This window comes from Cebus imitator, unplaced genomic scaffold (genome assembly GCF_001604975.1).
Source record: "Cebus imitator isolate Cc_AM_T3 unplaced genomic scaffold, Cebus_imitator-1.0 Scaffold708, whole genome shotgun sequence".
NCBI classification, from domain to species: Eukaryota; Metazoa; Chordata; class Mammalia; order Primates; family Cebidae; genus Cebus; species Cebus imitator.
This window is the reverse complement of record NW_016108023.1, coordinates 1117186-1137568: the sequence shown is the minus strand read 5'-3', so window position 1 is coordinate 1137568 and position 20383 is coordinate 1117186. Positions and strand designations below refer to the sequence as shown.

The window sequence follows — 20383 nt, the reverse complement described above, 5'->3', positions numbered from 1 at the left end:
ACACTCAGAGACACACCCACACACAGGCACACGCAGACGCAGACACTGCACACACGGGCACCCACTGACACGCACAGACACGCAGAGACGCACCCACAGACAGGCACACGCAGACGCAGACACAGTGCACACACGGGCACCCACTGACATGCACAGACACGCAGAGACACACCCACAGACAGGCACACGCAGACGGAGACATGATGCAGAGATGGGCGCACACAGACATGGCCACGCAGACACTCAGTGACAGGCACCCACACGCAGACAGATGCAGGCACAAAAACAGACATGCACACAGATGCAGACACACAGGCACGTACACACACACACAGTGCAGCAGTCACATATACAGACACATACCATGCACGCATACAAAGACACACAGACAGGCACACACACACACACAGTGCAGCAGTCACATATACAGACACACACCATGCATGCATACACAGACGCAGACACACAGGCACACACACAGTGCAGCCGTCACATACGCACAGACACACACCATGCACACAGATGCAGACAGACAGGCACACACACATACACACAGACACCCACAGACACACACCATGCACACAGTCGTAGACACACAGACAGGCACACACACACACAGCACAGCCGTCACATATACAGACACACACCATGCATGCATACACAGACACACACAGGCACACACACACAGCGCAGCAGTTACATATGCAGACACACACCATGCATGCATACACAGACACACACACACAGGCACACACACAGTGCAGCAGTCACATACGCACAGACACACACCATGCACACAGACGCAGACACACAGGCAGGCACACACACACACACACACACACACGCAGCAGTCACATATACAGACACACACCATGCATGCATACACAGACACACACAGGCAGGCACACACAGTGCAGCAGTCACATCCGCACAGACACATGCCATACACACAGACATAGACACACAGACAGGCACACACACACACAGCACAGCCGTCACATATACAGACACACAGCATGCATGCATACACAGACACACACACAGACACACACACAATGCAGCCGTCACGCACACACACCATGCATGCATACACAGACACACACAGGCAGGCACACACACAGTGCAGCAGTCACATACGCACAGACACACACCATGCACACAGACGCAGACACACAGGCAGGCGCACACACACACACATGCAGCAGTCACATATACAGACACACACCATGCATGCATACACAGACACACACAGGCAGGCACACACACAGTGCAGCAGTCACATATGCACAGACACATACCATGCACACAGACGCAGACACACAGGCAGGCGCACACACACACACACGCAGCAGTCACATATACAGACACACACCATGCATGCATACACAGACACACACAGGCAGGCACACACACAGTGCAGCAGTCACATACGCACAGACACACACCATACACACAGACGCAGACACACAGGCAGGCACACACACACACACACACACACACATACACGCAGCAGTCACATATACAGACACACAGCATGCATGCATACACAGACACACACAGGCAAGCACACACACAGTGCAGCAGTCACATACGCACAGACACACGCCATGCACACAGACATAGACACACAGGCACACACACACACAGCACAGCCGTCACATATACAGACACACAGCATGCATGCATACACAGACACACACAGGCACACACATAGCGCAGCCATCACATATGCACAGACACCCACAGACACACACCATGCACACACACACAGACACCCTCACAGACACATACGCAACCACCACACACCAGAGACATGCCATGAATACACACACGTGCAGACGCATATGCAGAGACACACAGAGACAGTCTCACGGACAGGCACAGAAGGTCATACCACAGAGACACACACGCGCACACAGAGAAACACATACACACACACCACACACACAGGGACATACCACACAGAGACACGCACACACACAGAAACACCCAGAGACACACCGCGGAAACGCACATGCAGAAACACGGGTGCACGCACGCAGCCCCGCGTGCTCTCTGGAAGGCAGTGAGGCAGCAGGGCAATCGCGAGGAAGCCTCACCAGCGGCGAATCGGATCTGAGCCGCCTGCGGCCCAGTGGGTTGGAAGCGTGCGGCCAGCTCAATGGTGTCGGGGAGGTCGAACACGGTCACCTGCAGACGCGGGTACTCCCGGGCCAGCTCCTGGGCCAGCGCGCCCGTGCACCCTGCAGGCAAGCAAACGCGTGCTGTGTGGCCGGGTCATCCCAGCGCCGATGGAACCCTGATGACCCTCCAAAGCTCAACCAAGCAGAAGCAATGTTCACGCGATGTCCGGTGCCACAGCAGCCATTCTGGGCCACATGTGGGGACACAGACTTGTAGGGAAATCCTTCCAGCCCAGGGGTGGAGGTCTGTACTCCTCCCTTCTCCTTCCTGCCGTCGGGGTGCAGACACCATGGCCAGGGACGGTGGTGACTCACGCCTGTCATCCCAGCACTTTGGGAGGCTGAGGCAGGACAATGGCTTGAACCCGGGAGGTGGAGGTTGCTGTGAGCCAAGATGGCATCACAGCACTCCAGCCTGGGCGACAGAGCAAGACTCAACGTCTGCCTCCCGGGTTTGGTGATTCTCCTATGTCAGCCTCCTGAGTTGCTGGGACTATAGGTGCCCGCCACCATGCCTGGCTAATTTTTGTATTTTTAGTAGAGACAGGGTTTCTCCATGTTGGCCAGGCTGGTCTCGAACTCCCGACCTCAACTGATCCGCCCGCCTTGGCCTCCCGAAGTGCTGGGATGAGAGGCGTGAGCCACCGCACCGGGCTAATGCCTGCAGCTTAATAAAGACAAAGTCACTCATGGAGTCAGGGCGGGGTGGGGAGGGTGGTACCCACCTCCCACGTCGCAGGCGGAGGAGAAGCCAGACAGGTCGAAGGCGGTGGCCACATGCCGCGCGTTCAGCTTGGCCAGGCCGTGCATGGCTTGTATGAACTGCAGCTGCGTCTCGGGGCTCCGGTAGGGCACGTCCTGGAACACAGTGGGGGCTCAGGGGCGCCAGGGCGCACGGGCCGGGGGCTCACCCAGCCTGTCCCCAGACAGAAAACACGCAGGGCCTGGCGCCTGGGCTGCAGAGGGGGCTTCGCGGCATAGCTGCGTGGGGCACCCCTGACTGTGGCACGGCTGGGGACCGAGGACCCCCAAGTCCGGGGGCGATCTCCTTGGAATCACTGGGTCCACACCACGGCGTGACCTCCTACAAGCATCCGAGTTTCCCAGACAAGGAGGCTTTTCACCCTGGAGGCTCCGGGTCACCCACAGACATCTCAGCGTGGAAAACCCGGGAGAGGGAAGCAGAGGGGGCTCCTCCCGGACAGAGAATAGGGTCCTCTTAGCTGGCCCAGGTCTCATGCTGGCACCCACCCCGGCCACAGAGGAACCCGGGTCAGTCCTGGGCAGGGCTGCGTTCACGGCTCCCACCTGGATGTGCCTTGTCCCCCCAGGGCAAGGAAGCCCTGCCCAGCCTGCTCCTGAGCCCGGCTCCCAGGGGGCAGCCCCTCCACCCTGGCTACCCAAGTCACTTGGGGCCTCCCCGGCTCTCCCCTGGGTGGGCGGCAGCGACAGGGTCAGGACATCTCAGGCTGGATGCTCACTTCGGCTCGGGGCTCCTGTCTGCTTCTGTCTCTGACTGTCTCCCTTCGTCCCTGTCTCCCTGTCTCTGTTCTCCTTCTATCTCTCCGTCTCCTTCTGTCTCTCTGTCGGCCTCTATCTCTGTCCCTCCAAGCCTCCTTGTCTCTGCCTCCCTGCCTCTGTCTCTCTGTGTTTTTGACAGAGACACAGAAACACAGAGAGACGGAGTATCTCAGCTCACCGCAACCTCCGCCTCCCGGGTTCAAGCGATTCTCTCACCTTGCCAGTCAGGGGCAAGGTGGAATCACAGGCGTCCACCAGCACGCCCGGCTAATCTGGTGTATTTTTGGTAGAGACGGGGTTTCACCATGTTGGCCAGGCTGGTCTCGAACTCCTGACCTCAGGTGATCTGCCCACCTTAGTCTCCCAAGCTAGCTGGGATGAGCGGCTCGTGCCACCACGCCCGTCCTAATCTTTAATTGTCTTTATAGTGATGGGGTCTCACTGCGTTGGCCAGGCTGGTGTCAAATTCCAGGGCTCAAACCATCCTCCCAACTGGGTCTCTAAGAGTGCAGGGATTACAGGTGTGAGTTCCGACGTACGGCCTCCAAACCCCTTTCTGGGAGGAAATTCTGGTTTCTCATTTATTTTTTTTTCAGATGAAGTACAGTGGTGCCCCAGACTGAAGTGCAGTGGCGAGATCTCAGCTCACTACAACCTCCGCCTCCCGGGTTCAAGTGATTCTCCTGCCTCGGCCTCCGGAGTCACTGAAATTACAGGCGCCCACCACCACACCTGGCTAATTTTTTGTATTTATAGCAGAGAAGGGGTTTCACTATGTTGGTTGGTCTGGTCTTGAACTCCTGACCTCGTGATCCGCCCACCTCAGCCCCTCCCAAAGTGCTGGGGTGACAGGCGTGAGCCCCCGTGCCCGGCCACTGGCGATTCTGTTTTCAGCTGCTGCGGGGTCACTGGAGCATAGCTACTACCTGGGACCTGTTCCGGAGGTGAGCGAAGGCACAGCCACAGCACCAAGGCTTTGGGACCTGCCAGCCTGGAGACCGACTGACCCAGATGCCCACACTGCCCTGTGCGCCAATGTGCCTCAGCAGGACACACGCCAGGCGGAAAGGCTCCGCGGAGGCTCGCCCTACCTGGAATACATCTCCCGCCGTCTTCCCCAGCACCCTGTGGTGCTGATTGGTTCCCTCTCGGACGGCGAGCTCCAGGTGCGTAAACAGGTTCCAGGTGACCTCGCTGCTGTACGCGATGAAGCTGTGCAGAGAGTAGTCACCGTCCGATGCCAGGTACAGGTTTGCCGCCTCTGTGTTACTGTAACCTGAAGAAACAGGGTGCCCGTGTGACCTTGGAGCAAGAAAACCCAAGGGGGCCGGCTGCGGTGGCTCATGCGGTCACCCAGCACTCTGGGAGGCCGAGGCGGGCGGATCACGAGGCTGGGAGTTCGAGACCAGGCTGACCAACGTGGAGAAACCCCATCTCCACTAAAAGTAACAAAAATTAGCCAGGCGTGGTGGCGGGCGCCTGTAATCCCAGCTACTTGGGAGGCTGAGGCAGGAGAATCGCTTGAACCCGGGAGGCGGAGGTTGCAGTGAGGTTAGATCGTGCCACTGCACTCCAGCCCGGACAACAGAGCGAGACTCTAAAAAAAAGAAAGTGGCCAGGCATGCTGGCTCATACCTGTAATCCCAGCACTTTGGGAGGCCGACGTGGGTGGATCATGAGGTCAAGAGTTTGAGACCAGCCTGGCCAAGATGTTTTCCCATCTCTACTAAAAATAACACGAATTAGGCAGGTGTGGTGGCGCACACCTGTAGTCCCAGGTACTTGGGACGCTGAGGCAGGAGAATCGCTTGGATGCAGGAGGTGGAGGTTGCAGTGAGCCGAGATCGTGCCACTGCACTGCAGCCTGGGCGACACACTCAGACTCCGTCTAAACAATAAATAAATCAATCTCCTACATGACATCCTAGGGGTTCTGTTGCCCTGGAGACCCCTCAGTGATACAGGGAAGGTCTTCCTTCCACCCGCTTCATGCCCAGGTCAGCTGTCCACAGACGTAGCCCCCAAGCTCCCTGGCAGGATGCCCCCTCCCACAGAATGAGAGGCTGGAAGGCGGAGGACCTGTCAGTGGAGACCCGTACGTGTAAACGGATGTCCTGGCACCCCTCGGGTTCTGCTGTGTCAGAAGCGGCCCTGGGTTCACGTGGATCATGAAAGGTGACCATTCCTGAGACCTGCTGTGGAGCAGGGGCAGCCCGTGCAGACTGCAGCTGGTCCGAGAGGTCAAGTGCACAAAGCCTTTCTCCATATTCATCATGATTTCTTTCCTTCCTTCCTTTCTCCCTCCCTCCCTCCCTCCTTCCCTCCTTCCGTCCGTCCTCCCTCCCTCCCTCCTTCCTTCCTCCCTCCCTCCTTCTTTCCTTCCTCCCTTGCTAGCGCTGCTGATGAAAACCCTTTCTGCATATTCATCTGATTTCCTTCCTTGCCTCCTTCCTGCCTTCCCTCCTTCCTTCCAGCTTTCATACTGCTGCTGATGAAAAGTCTTTCTCCATATTCATCATGATTTCCTTCCTTCCCTCCTTCCCTCCCTCCCTTCCTTTCTCTCTCTCTCTCTCTCCTTTCTGACAGTGTTTCGCTCTTGTTGCCCAGGCTGGAGTGCAGTGGCACCATCTTGGCTCACTGCAACCTTCCCCTCCTGCATTCAAGCGATTCTCCTGCCTCAGCCTCCCAAGTACCTGGGACTACAGGCACGTGCCACCACCCCTGGCTAATTTCTTATTTTTAGTAGAGATAGAGTTTCGCCATGTTGGTCAGGCTGGTCTCAAACTCCTGGTATCACGTGATCCACCCACCTCGGCCTCCGAAAGTGCTGGGATTACAGGCATGAGCCATCATAATTTTCAGTACAGGGGAATGGCGCTGAACTCCTCTAGCTGGGAAGACGTTCTGCCTCCTATGCTCCAAACTCTTAACGATATAGTTACGTGTCTCTGTGGCAAGGGCACAGCCTCTGGGGCCTCGACTTGTGCATGCTTTGGGTCCTAATCTGCTCCGGCATCGTCTGTTCTCCTGCCCTTCCCAAGCTACTCAAGGACTTGGCCATGTGCTCTCTGTTCTAGCATCATGCTGAAGGGTTCTGTTCAATTCAGAAAACACGTCATCCATCCAACCATCCATCCACCCACGCATGCACTTACCGACGCACCCACCCATCCATCTGCCGATGCACCCATCCAACCATTCCCCACCCATCTACCCATCTACGCACTCACCCACTCATCCAACCATTCCCCCACCCAACTACCCATCCACCGATCCACTGATACACATATTCATCCACCCACCCATCCATCCATCTACCCATCCACTGATCCATCCATCCATCCACATCCATCCATTCCCCCACCCATCCAATCACCATCCATCCATCCACCCATCCAATTATGCACCCTACCATCCATCCATGCATCCACCCACTCATCCATCCATTCCCTCAAGCAACTACCCATCTACCGATCCACTGATACATCTATTCATCCACCCTCTCATCCATCCATCCATCCATACGTTCACCCACCCTCCCAATCACCCATCCATCCACCAACCACCCACTCATCCATCCATTCCCTCACCCAACAACCCATCTACCAATCCACTGATACATCTATTCATCTACCCTCCCATCCATCCATCCATCCACTCATCCATCCATCCATGCACCCACCCTCCCAATCACCCATCCATCCATCCACCCACCCATCCACGCACTCATCCAGCCAATCCCCTCACCCAACTACCCATCCACCGATCCACTGATACATCTATTCATCCACCTTCTCATCCATCCATCCATCCATCCATTCACTTACCCTCCCAATCACCAATCCATTTATACACCATCCACCCATCCATCCACCCTCCCTCCCTCCCAATCACCCATCCATCCATCCATCCACCCACCCACCCACGCACCCACCCGTCCATCCATTCCCTCAAAGAACTACCCATCCACTGATCCACTGATACATCTATTCATCCACCCTCTCATCCATCCATCCAAGCATCCACCCACCCACTCATCCAATCATCCACCCATCCATCCAGCCAGCCACCCATCCATGCACCCATCCACTGATTCACCAATCCATCCATTCTCTATCCACCCTCAGCCAGCCACCCATCCATGCACCCATCCACCGATTCACCAATCCATCCATTCTCTATCCACCCTCCTATTTATCTATCCATCCATCCACCCACCCACCCATCCATTCACCCATTTAGTGATCTACCCATCCATCCACCTTCCTATCCATCCATCCATCCACCCACCCACCCATCCATTCACCCATTTACTGATCGACCCATCCATCCACCTTCCTATCCATCCATCTATCCAGCTACCATCAACTATCCATCCATCCATCCATCCATTCATCCATCCATCCATTCATCCATCCATCCATCCATCCATCTATCGGTCAGCTCTACTTATCATCTATGTATCTATCCCTATCATCCATCTGTATCGAGGTATCTATGCATTTATCATCTATCCATGTATCTGTCTACCCACCCATCCAGGTTATCTGTCTATAAACATAAATAAGCAAGCAGACATGTCAGTGTCCCCATGTTGGGTTCTTTCTCATGAGAACACTGACTGATACACCCCCTTTGAGACCAGACCCTATAAGGAAGCTGCATTTCTCCTGCGTCCTCACAGCCGCCGCTGTTCCCTCTCTCTCATCCACCCTCTGCTTCTCATCCTTTTGGGAATAGCAGCCATCCTGAGGGCAGAGAGGGGACAGAAGGTCTGGCCCTCCTTCCTCGCCCTGCCTGGGCTCCAGGTTACAGTGCCTCAGTGACTTACTTCCACCTGCCAAGATTCTCACGGCAAAACCCAAAGTCAGAGTCTCATTACCTTGCTCTGACTTCTCTAGGAGCCCCAGGGCTGCGCAGGCATCCAGAAGCCTCTCCATGCCGCACACAGAGGCATCCACTTTGCGGGCAATGTCCACGGCCTTCTGGGGAGCTTCGTCTTTTAACAGATCGAACACCTTCAGCTTGCAGGCGGTGAACAGGGCCTGCCCGTTAAAAACAGGTGCGGGGGACTCAGTGAGTCACTTGCCAAGCCCTTTTTCCTCCCACAGATGCTCCATGAGATCGTGGAGGCCAACGGTGTCGAAAGTGTTTCATGTGGCTGCGGAGTTTTCTCTTAGAGAGAGCAGTTGGGGATCTACAGGACCAAGTCCCCAGCTACAGCAAGGCGTGAAAGCACGTCAACGAATGCCATGCAGGAAAACCAGCCCACAGGAGGAAAATCAACATGCTACAGATATGAGCCGAGTCCAAAACCCATACGTTGAATCCCTAATCCCCCCAGTACCTCAGTATGTGACTCTATTTGTAGGCAGGTTTTTTTTTTTAATTAAAAAAATTTTTTTTAAATTTTTTGAGACAGAATCTCACTCTGTGGCCCATGCTGGAGTGCAATGGCATGATCTCCCCTCACTGCAACCTCTGCCTCCCAGGTTCAAGTGATTCTCCTGCCTCAGCCTCCTGAGTAGCTGGGACTATAGGTGCGCACCACCACAGCCGGCTAATTTTTGTATTTTTAGCAGAGACAGGGTTTCACCATGTTGGCCAGGATGGTCTCAAACTCCTGACCTCAGGTGATCTGCCCACCTCGGCCTCCCAAAGTGCTGGGAGGACAGGTGTGAGCCACTGTGCCCAGCCTGTAAGCATGGTTTTAAAGAGATGATTAAGGTAAAATGAGGTCATTTGGGTGGACCAGATCCAACGGGACTCTGGGGTGCTTATAGGAAGAGGAGGTGAGGACACACACACGCACAGAGGGACGACCCTGTGAGGACACAGGGAGAAAACGGCGTCTCCAAGCCCAGGAGAGAGGCCTCAGGAGGAGCTGGCCCTGCCCACACCTGGATCTCAGACCTCCAGCCTCCAGGACTGTGGGAGAATAAACGTATGCTGTTTATAAACCTCCCAGTGGCCTATAAATTATAATATATAATTATAAATTACGTAATTTATGTATCTCTTCTTACAAGGACTCCAGTCCTGTTGGATTTGGCCCGCCCAAATGACCTCACTTTACCTTAATTATACATTATATAATTATATATAAATATATAGATACATAATTACATGTTTAACATATATTCTAACTAATATATTAAATAATTGTAAGTTACATAATTACATATTTATAAATTATATATACATAATTATGTTATATAATTGTATATTTATATTATAATAAATTATATAAATTATATATCTTATGTTATATAATTTATGTAATTATATAACATATGTATAATTTGTTACATAATTTAATTATATTTATATAATTATGTGATTATAATCATACAATTATAATTATAAATAAATTATAACTATAAATTTTATTTTAAATTATAAGTATAGTTAATTCTTAATAAGGATTTCTAATTTAATAATTTAAATATGTAATTTAATAATGCAATTGTCAGGATTAGTTCATTTATCAGCCACCCAGTATTGACTTAACAGTCGGCACCCAGTAAGTTCGAGACACGGAGATGGAAGGTGCCGTGACCACCGTTATTCCCTTATCACTGCACGTTCTCTCTGCTGCTCGTGAGTTATGGCAGGTGGCCGTCAGCCAGGCTCCCTGCCCCCCACAGCCTGCGCCCCTCCTGCACTCAGCATCCCGTCTGCTTCCCGGAGGATGCCCTATGAGGGAACCCTGGCCCTGGGAGGGCTCCATCCCTTCTCTGTCTGCTCTGCCGCCGTGAGGGGCCCCCAGGAGCCCAGACCTGCAGAACACTTAAAAGATGGAGCCTCAGACCAGGCGCGGTGGCTCACACCTGCAACCCCAGCACTTTAGGAGCCTGAGGCAGGTGGATCACCTGAGGTCAGGAGTTCGAGACCAGCCTGATCAACGTGGTGAAACCCCACCTCTACTAAAAATACAAAAGTTATCCGGGCGTGGCGGTGGGCAGCTGTAGTCCCAGCTACTTGGGAGGCTGAGGCAGGAGAATCGCTTGAACCCGGGAGGTGGAAGCTGCGTGGAGCTGAGATGGAGACACTACACTCCAGCCTGGGTGACAGGTTTTGTGAAATAAAAAAAGAAAGAAAGACAGTCCCTCTCGGGAAAGAGGAGGGGCGTGGGAGCTCCGCTGCCTGCAGGGTGCAGGACCCGGTGGGAAGCCACTGCCCACCGAGCTCTGGGCAGAGAAGGCAGAGGCCGTCCACGTGGAGGGGCTCTGCCTGGTTCACTACCCCATCTGGCCACGGTTCCCCATGGACGTCTCAGTGACCGGCTGCCCACACCAGCGGGATGGCTGCCCTGGGGTCACAATATCACAGGGGATGAGGGCACTAACCCTGGCCTGGTGTACCCTCCAGGCGCCACGTCCACCTCCCGCCTGGCCAGCGGGACTTCTGGACAGGTGAAGGCCCACATGTCCCAGGTATGGTGGCCTGGCTGACCCCGCCGGAGGAAGGCCCATTGGGGAACTCTCACATGTCCCATGCGGGGGGTCCTGTGAGTCCCGCCCGGCTTCAAAAGCACCCTGGACCCCATGCCAGACTGGCACACACCCAGCATGGTCCCTGCTTGCCAGCTACTCCCCCAAAGATGCAACCTCACCCTAATCCCCACTGCCGGGGAATGGGATTTTTTTTTTTTTTTTAAACAGAGCCTTGCTTTGTGGCCCAGGCTGGAGTGCAGTGGTACAATCTCAGCTCACTGCAATCTCCGCCTCCCGGGTTCAAGCGATTATCCTGCCTCAGCCTCCCGAGTAGCTGGGATGACAGGCATGCACCATGCCTGGCTTATTTTTGTATTTTTAGCAGAGACGGGGTTTCACCATGTTGGTCAGGATGGTCTCCATCTCTTGACCTTCTGATCTGGCCGCTTCGGCCTCCCAAAGGGCTGGGATGACAGTTGTGAGCCACCGCGCCTGGCCGGGATCTTATTTGAAAATAAAAGGTCTTTGTGAGCGAGGGGAGTTGAGATGAGTTGGTCAGTGGATTAGGGAGACCTCCCTGTAAGAGACAGAGCGGGAGACGCAGGCACACAGGAGGAGGCCGCGTGGACATGGAGGCAGAGACTGCACTGATGGGGCCACAAGGGATGCTGGAGCCCCTGGGAGCTGAGAGAGGCGGGAGGAGCCTCCCCTAGAACTTTCAAAAGGAACCGGATACAACTGAGGTGGATTGAATTATGATACCCCCAAGAGATGTGTCCATATCTTAACCCATCTGCAGACAGGAGGAGGCAGAGACTGCAGTGATGGGGCCACAAGCCCAGGGATGCTGGAGCCCCCGGGAGCTGGGAGAGGCGGGAAGGACCCTCTCCTGGATCCTCCAGAGAGAACTGGATACATGTATAGTTGACCGAACTGGTCCTCCTGAAAGACTGGTCCACATCCTGATCCCCAGAATCTGTGAATTTTAACACAGGTCCCTTGTTTTAAAGAGGGGTATTGGCTAGGCACAGCGGCTCACGCCTGTAATCCTAGCACTTTGGGAGGCCGAGGTGGATGGATCACCTGAGGTCAGCAGTTCAAGACCAGCCTGGCCATCACGGTGAAACCCCATCTTAAAAAAAAAAAAAAAGGGGGGGTCTTTGCAGATGGAGTTAAGAAAGATGATCATGGAGAAGCGTGGACCCTGAATGCAATGACAGGTGACCTTCTAAGAGACAGAAGAGAAGATCCAGACCCAGACGACAAGGCCACGTGCAGGCGCAGGCAGAGGCTGCAGTGATGGGGCCCCAGGCCCAGGGATGCTGGAAGCCCCAGGAGCTGGAGAGGCAGGAAGGAGCCTCCCCTATCCTCTCCAGAGAAAGCATGCCCCTGAGACACCTTCACCTCACACTGCCACCCTCCAGGACTGTGACGGCAGGACTGCTTTGGATTTAAGCCCTGTGTGTGCTCATTTGGGACAGTGGCCCGAGGAGGCAGACACAGGTACCTTCGACACTTTGAAGCCATTGATGAGTTTCAGGAGGCGTGTGGGGAACGGGGGCAGGGTCTCGGGGGTCCTGTTCCCCTCAGCCTCCGCCGTGGCCTGTCTGGCCACTCCAGCCTCGGCTTTCTCTGGGCGGCTGCCTGCGTCCCTCCGAGCGGGCTCTGGGCCGCCCTTGTCCACGTTGCTGAGGTCTTCAAAGGCGTCCACGGCTGGGATGGAGTCGTGCTTGCCGCGCTGCAGGTCCTCGGGCCGGGGCGGAGGGTACAACTGCATCAGCTGCTTGCAGAAGTGGTTCAGCGGGAAGCCCACGACGTTGAGGAAGTCCCCGTGCACCGACTCCACCAGCATCCCGCCGAGAGCCTGGATCCCGTAGCCGCCCGCCTTGTCCCTGCCGGGAGCAGGGGAACAAAACAGGTGACCACCAGGAGAAACGTCTCCCCTGCTTAGATATCCCACAGCCACCAGGGCCGGGCACGGTGGTTCATGGCTGTCAGCCCAGCACTGTGAAGGCCAAGGCCGGAGGGACGCCTGAGGTCGTGAGTTCGAGACCAGCCTGGCCAACATGGAGAAACCGCGTCTCTGCTAAAAACACAAAGATTAGCCGGGCGTGGTGGCTCATGCCAGTGGCCCAGCTACTCCAGAGGCAGAGGCAGGACAATCTCTTGATCCCGGGAGGCAGAGGTTGCAGTGAGCCGAGACGGCACCACTGCATTCCAGCCTGGACGACAGGGCGAGAGTCGGTCTCAAAAAGTAATAATGAAAATAAAAAATAGGCCAGGCGCGGTGGCTCACACATGTCACCCCAGCACTGTGGGAGGCTGAGGCAGGAGGATCACCTGAGGTCAGGAGTTCAAGGCCAGCCTGGCCAACATGGAGAAACCCTGTCTCTACTAAAAATGGAAAAAATGAGCCAGGTGTGGTGGTGGGGGCCTGTAATCCCAGCTACTTGGGAGGCTGAGGCAGGAGAATCGCTTGAGCCCCGGAGGCGGAGGTTGCAGTGAGCCGAGATCGCACCACTGCGCTCCAGCTTCAGAAACATGCACAAGATTCTGCCTTAAAAAAAAAAAAAAAAAAAAAAACCTCACACCAGGGCTGCCTTCCACTTTGGGTAGTGAGGCCAGAGGATGCAAGAGAGCCAGACGCATCTTCCCTGGCTGGCTTCATACGGACAGTTCAGCGCTGGGCCGAGGCTCTTTTCTCTCTGTTTAATAAAACACTTGTATTTACTTTTTTTCACTTTTATTATTAGTTTTTGAGGTGGAGTCTCTCGCTCTGTCGCCCAGACTGGGGTGCAGTGGTCTGATCTCGGCTCACTGCAACCTCCACCTCCCGGCTTCAAGCAATTCTCCTGCCTCAGCCTCCCGAGTAGCTGGGACTATAGGCCCCGACCACCACGCGTGGTTAATTTTGTTTTTATTTTTAGTAGAGACGGGGTTTCACTGTGTTCATCAGGCTGGTCTCGAACTCCTGACCTCGTGATCCACCTGCCTTGGCCTCCCAAAGTGCTGGGATGACAGGCATGAGCCACTGCGCCTGGCCTATTTTTAGGATTTTTTATTTTTTGAGATGGAGTCTCACTCTACGGCCCAGGCTGGAGTGCAGTGGTGCGATCTCAGCTCACTGCAACCTCCTCCTCCCGGGTTCAAGCGATTCTCCTGCCTCTGACATAGCTGGGTTTACAGGTGCACGCCACCACACCTGGCTGATCTTTGTATTTTCAGTAGAGATGGGGTTTCTCCGTGTTGGCCAGGCTGCTCTGGAACTCCTGACCTCAGGTGATCTGTCCGCCGTGGCCTCCCAAAGTGCTGGGATTGCAGGTGTGAGCCACCTCGCCCAGCCCAGACTTAAATCTTACCTTTGACCAAATGCATCTGTTTTCTATTGCGTAAGTGAGATCCGCTGGTATGTGTCTTCTCTACCTAGATGATTTCAGTGGAAATAGCATCCTCTAGGTTAACAGACCCATATATTGCGCGGACTCCATCGCTACGAAAACTAACACTGAAGTCAGCCCTGCGTGCTGGAGCCTGTGCCTGTGGTCTCACCCACTCAGGAGGTTGAGGTGGGAGGATCGCTTGAGCCCAGGACTTCAAGACCAGCCTGGGCAACGAGGTGAGACCCCGTCACTACAAAAAATAAAAAAATCAGCCAGCTGTGGTGGTGTGCACCTGTGGTCCCAGCCGCTCGGGGGACTGAGGTGGATCATTTCAGCTTGAGAGACTGAGCTATGATTGTGCCACTGTACTCCAGCCTGGGTGACAGAGTGAGACCCTCTCTCCAAAAATTAATAGATAAAATTATTTCTCTGTATTTTATATATATTATAAACATATGTTTTTATGCAAATATATTTACATACGTTTATATAAACATCTTTTATATATTTGTAATATAAAAATAGATTTTACTATATATAATTATATATTTTTATAGAACATTATATGTTTATGTATGTAACATAATATGTATAATCACATATATTACATTTAATTACTATATAATTACTCTGCATATAATACACATGTATAATTAATATGTACTAATTACCATGTAATTAAGATATGTATAATTACATGTACATCAAATTGTATATTCATATATTATGTTACATATAATTCTACATTATATAAGTATATATAACTATATATTAACTTACTATATGATATATATGATATGTAATTATATAATCTATTAGAGTATCATATAATCTATTTTAACAGTATTATATAATGTATTATATAATCTATAACAGTATCTAATCATATTACTATTAGTTTATATGAATTAAAACTAATCATTAAACATTAATATTAATATTGATTAATATTAAGCATTAATCATTATATTACATATCTATAATATATGTAATATATTTATTCATGTTACAGTATAATCTATTATAATATATAATACGTTATAATATACACATTATATAATGCATATAATTCATATATATTAATATATACTAATACGTAGTAATACATTAACACATATATGTAGTTAACATATTACATACAATGTACTGTATAATGTATAATATATAAATCATGATTTTAAATGCAGTTCTGTTACATTATGTAATATATACTAATATGTAGTAATACATTAACACATATCTGTAGTTAACATATTACATACAATGTACTGTATAATGTATAATATATAAATTGTATGATTGTAAATGTAGCTGTATGTTACATTACGTAATAATGTGTAATTACAGACACTGTATGTTGTATGCTATAGCACACGTCCGTCTGCCACACAGCCTCAGGCTCAGCCCTGTGGGGGCAGGTACGGGCCTCCTCCCTTCCCAAGGCTGGCTGGGACCCCACATGTGAGGGTGGGCAGGCCTCACGCGTCCCCGCCCCCAGCGCCCCGAGACTCACATGGGCTCCCCGCTGTGGATGTATTCCCAGAGCAGGTCCTCCGACAGCTCCGAGAACTTCACCATCGTTTCCTCGTAGAATTGCAAGACCCTGGTGTCCAGCTCCTTGTCTGCAAGCACAGGGCCGTGGCGTGAGTGTGGGTGCCAGTTTGTCACCTGCAGGGCCTGACACCCGCAGGGCTGTGGTGTGCTGTTTACCTGGTATGGATATTCACGGTGGAAAAGGTATTATTTTAGACAAGAAAAGAGTGGGAAGCAGAAACGTTCCTTATTAAACTTTCCTTTCTTGTTAAAGAATAACTGCTAACTCTCTGTGAAGACCCCTCCTATGCAGCTGTTAGACACGCCGTGCTCACAGGCACGCAGTACATTCTACGTCCTTGTACTTAACCAAGATACCTGTGCTGGACGTGCTCACAGGCGTGTCCCAGCTCTCCGTGGCTGTCACCTGTTCAGAAAAGTTTTAAGTTGTCAGCCTGTTGGGTTTTAGTTCAGATGGTGAGGTCTGGCTCCAGCCCACGGAGCTCAGACACGGCAGGAAGGACGACCCCACACGCGTCAGGGATACATGTGTGTGTTTTCCTTTGTTCATTGTACTCTCGTGGCTCGATGGCCAGTGAGGGTCCCCTCCCTGCAGCCCTGGAGGTAAAAACTGCGTTGCTGAGAGATCCTCTGCCTCAGCGCTGATTTTGCTTTGCGGCACTGAGCCTCTGTTTCCAACAAAAAGAGGGCAATGACAGAACCAAAAGAAGCCAAAAAAATCACAGGGCTTAGGAAGGGGCCGAGTGCGGCCCTCACTCCAGCGGGGAGGGCACCGGTCTTCTGTGAAGCCTTGGCATGAAAGTTTTGGGGTCAACACAAGGACTTCAGCAGTGGGGTGGAAACGCCACAAGCATAGCATGAGGGGAGCTCGGGGGACCTGCGGGAGACTTCCCCGATCACCTGGCCTGGGTCCAAGGGGCTCCCCCAAAATCCATGTCCACCTGGAAACTGGGAATGGGATCTTGTTTTGAAATAGGAACTTTGCAGATGCAATGAGGGAACGAACCTTAAAGTGAAATTATCCTGGGTTCAGTGTCGGTCCTAAAGCCAGTGACAAGTGTCCCTAACAGACGAGACACAGACACAGAGGAGGAGGCCACGTGGAGACAGAGGAGGCGGAGGCTGCAGTGATGGGGCCACAAGCCCAGGGATGCTGGAGACCCCAGGAGCTGGGACAGGCCGGAAGGAGCCTCCCCTGTAGCCTCCAGAGGGAGCTGGATACTAAAATGTTCATAAATATCAAAGAAAAGAAAAATGAACTGCATGGAGTAAATGAAAAAAAGTCTGAAGTAATGTTTTAACTTTTTACTTGAAACGTTCCTGACCCTTTGTCTTGTTTTCAAGAAAACTTTTTTTTTTTTTTTTTTGACAGAGTCTTGCTCTGTCGCCCAGGCTGGAGTGCAACTCCCGGGTTCAACCGATTCTCGTGCCTCAGCCTCCCCAGTAGCTGCGACTAAAGGCGTGTGCCACCATGCCTGGCTAATTTTTGTATTTTTAGTAGACACGGGGTTTCATCATATTGGTCAGGCTGGTCTGGAATTCCTGACCTGAGGTGATCCACCCGCCTCGGCCTCCCAAAGTGCTGAGATTACAGGCGTGAGTCACAGCACCTGACCTAAAACTTTCGTTTTAAGGTATTAAAATCCCAGGTACTCAGGGGGGTGAGACGGGAGAATGTCTTGAACCCAGGAGCCGGAGGCTGCACTGAACCAAGACTGCACCACTGCACTCCAGCCTGGGTGACCACGTGAAATGCCATCCCTGCAAAATGAATGAATGAATGAACTCACTGAGACCTGTCGGCGATAGGCTCTCTGTGTTTCTGTGCCTGGCTTATTTTACTCAGGGTAATTTGGTGAATTTTACATAGGTACTTTCGTGTCTCATGCTGGGACGTCACACACCGTGGAAAGCAAAGATAAAGGTTCAAGGCCCGTCGCAGACAAGGGAATCTGAAAGGAACCTAAAAAAGGAGTTCAGGGGCCGGGCGTGGAGGCTCACGCCTGTCATCCCAGCACTTTGGGAGGCCGAGGCGGGCGGATCACCTGAGGTCGGGGGTTCGAGACCATCCTGGCCAATGCGGAGAAACCCTGTCTCTAGTAAAAACACAAAATTAGCTGGGCGTGGTGGTGGGCGCCTGTCATCCCAGCTACTCGGGAGGCTGAGGCAGGAGAATCACTTGAACCCGGGAGGCGGAGGTTGCAGTGAGCTGAGGTTGCGCCACAGCACTCCAGCCTGGGCTACAAGAGTGAGACTCTGTCCCCCACTCCCCCTCCCAAAGCCAAAGAAACAAACATCAGGCCGGACGCGGTGGGTCACGTCCATAATCCCAGCACTTTGGGAGGCCGAGGCGGGTGGATCATGAGGTCAAGAGATCGAGACCATCCTGGTGAACACCGTGAAACCCCGTCTCTACTAAAAAATAAAAATTAGCTGGGCTTGGTGGTCGCCCCCTTCCCCCTCCAAAAACCAAAGACTCAAACACCGAAAGGAGTTATGCCATGATTCCCATGATGGGCAGCGGGCTGCGCAGGGGTGTCTGTACCCCTCCCTTTTGAGCTGAGAAACAGCTGAGAGGCATTAAGGTTAAAGCTCAGGTCACGAGATGGAGAGAAGGTCTCTCTGTGGTCATAAGACGCCGCAGGCCGACAGGACTCTGCTGTGGCGTCACCAGACACGCCCGGCCCTGCAGCAGTCACACAGTATTTTCCACCACGTGCTTGGAAATCATCCTGCAAAGCCCTCTCCTGGCGGAGGGACTCGATTCTGCAGAGACGTTCCTTCCACTTCTAGGTCTTTTCTTTCCGTTTTTGAGACGGAGTCTTGTTCTTGTGGCCCAGGCTGCAGTGCAGTGGTGCGATCTCGGCTCACTGCAGCCTCCACCTCCCGGGTTCAAACGACTCTCCTGCCTCAGCCTGCCAGGCAGCTGGGATGACAGGCGCCCACCACTGCGCCCGACTAATTTTTGTATTTTTAGTGGAGACAGGGTTCCAACATGTTTCCCGGTATAGTCTTGAACTCCTGACCTCGTGATCCCCCCGCCTCGGCCTCCCTAAGTGCTGGGATGACAGGCGTGAGCCACTGTGCCCGGCCTCCTCTGCGTGTTTATAAGACAAATCGCACATTTTCCTGTCCCCTGCACTCTTCCAAATCAGCAAACAACTTTCGCAGGCACACCATAAACTGAGGCCCTCTGGGGGTGGGGGTGGGCATCCGCCGTCCTCCCTCAAGGCCAGGGTCCCTCCACGGTCCCAGGTCCTTCCCTCGGCCTGTGTGGACACCCCGACCCCCGGGCCGCGGTTACCTTGGCTGGAGCACTGGACGATGGCCACGCCTGTGAACACGCTGTGTTCTCTGCCACTCAACCTGTGAGACAGAAGCGGTGCCCTCGCTGTGACACGTGGCAGTCATGGCACGGGTTTCCCAAAACCAGAGAGGCAGCGAGGTGGCCTCCGTCCCGGCCCTGGCCCCAGCCTCTTCTCCCCTATCGGCCCGCCATGGTGTCACCCGAGAAACTACTGAGAAACACTGGGAGTATGAAAAAATACACTGAACGGTAAGAGGAATGATGGCAAGGAAAACCTGGCCACCCCCACCCGCAAGCGGAAAACGGCTTGGCGCATTCTCCAGTAGCAAAACAATCTATTTTATCACTCAGCATCTCTCCACAGCAAACCTTTACGGACAGGCCGGGGAACGGGTCACAAATCCCACGGGCAGCGCCCCTGAGAGGAGCCCCAGGCCAGGCAGCTCTCTGCTGGGCCTGCTGTCCCAGGGTGTCCTCCATGTCCTGGGATGGGAGTGGAGGACAGGCTGTGGGCTCAGGTCCAGGACGCCCTGTGGGAAGAACAGGGCACTGCCCACTTCTCCTGACCGCAGCAGCCTGCAGTGGGCACCACACACTCTGGGATCGGGGCCGAGAATCCCAGGAAACCAAGAGCATGGAGGGACGGGGACTGCCTCACTGCACAGCTCAGAGAGCAGCACAGCTCACACAGCACAGATCACACACGGCACAGATCACACACAGCACAGATCACACAGCACAGGTCACACAGCATAGATCACACAGCAGATCACAAAGCACAGCTCACACAGCACCGATCACACACGCCACAGATCACACAGCACAGATCACACAGCGCAGGTCACACAGCATAGATCACACAGCAGATCACACAGCACAGCTCACACAGCACAGATCACACACGCCACAGATCACAGACGACACAGATCACACAGCACAGGTCACACAGCATAGATCACACAGCAGATCACACAGCACAGCTCACACAGCAGATCACACAGC

General features: G+C 53.0%; 1 protein-coding gene across 1 annotated transcript in view; it reads right to left on the bottom strand.

Moving 5' to 3' along the window:
- Positions 1–20383, bottom strand: part of ASMTL (acetylserotonin O-methyltransferase like) — a 59472-nt gene that overhangs the window by 10075 nt on the left and 29014 nt on the right. Inside the window, exons 5-11 of the mRNA XM_017518848.2 lie at positions 19379–19440; positions 16034–16142; positions 12648–13032; positions 8587–8749; positions 4796–4980; positions 2909–3041; positions 2100–2243 (exon numbers count right to left, since the gene is read on the bottom strand). Of these exons, the coding sequence (XP_017374337.1) occupies positions 2100–2243; positions 2909–3041; positions 4796–4980; positions 8587–8749; positions 12648–13032; positions 16034–16142; positions 19379–19440 (1181 nt within the window). The remainder of the gene's footprint in view (positions 1–2099; positions 2244–2908; positions 3042–4795; positions 4981–8586; positions 8750–12647; positions 13033–16033; positions 16143–19378; positions 19441–20383) is intronic.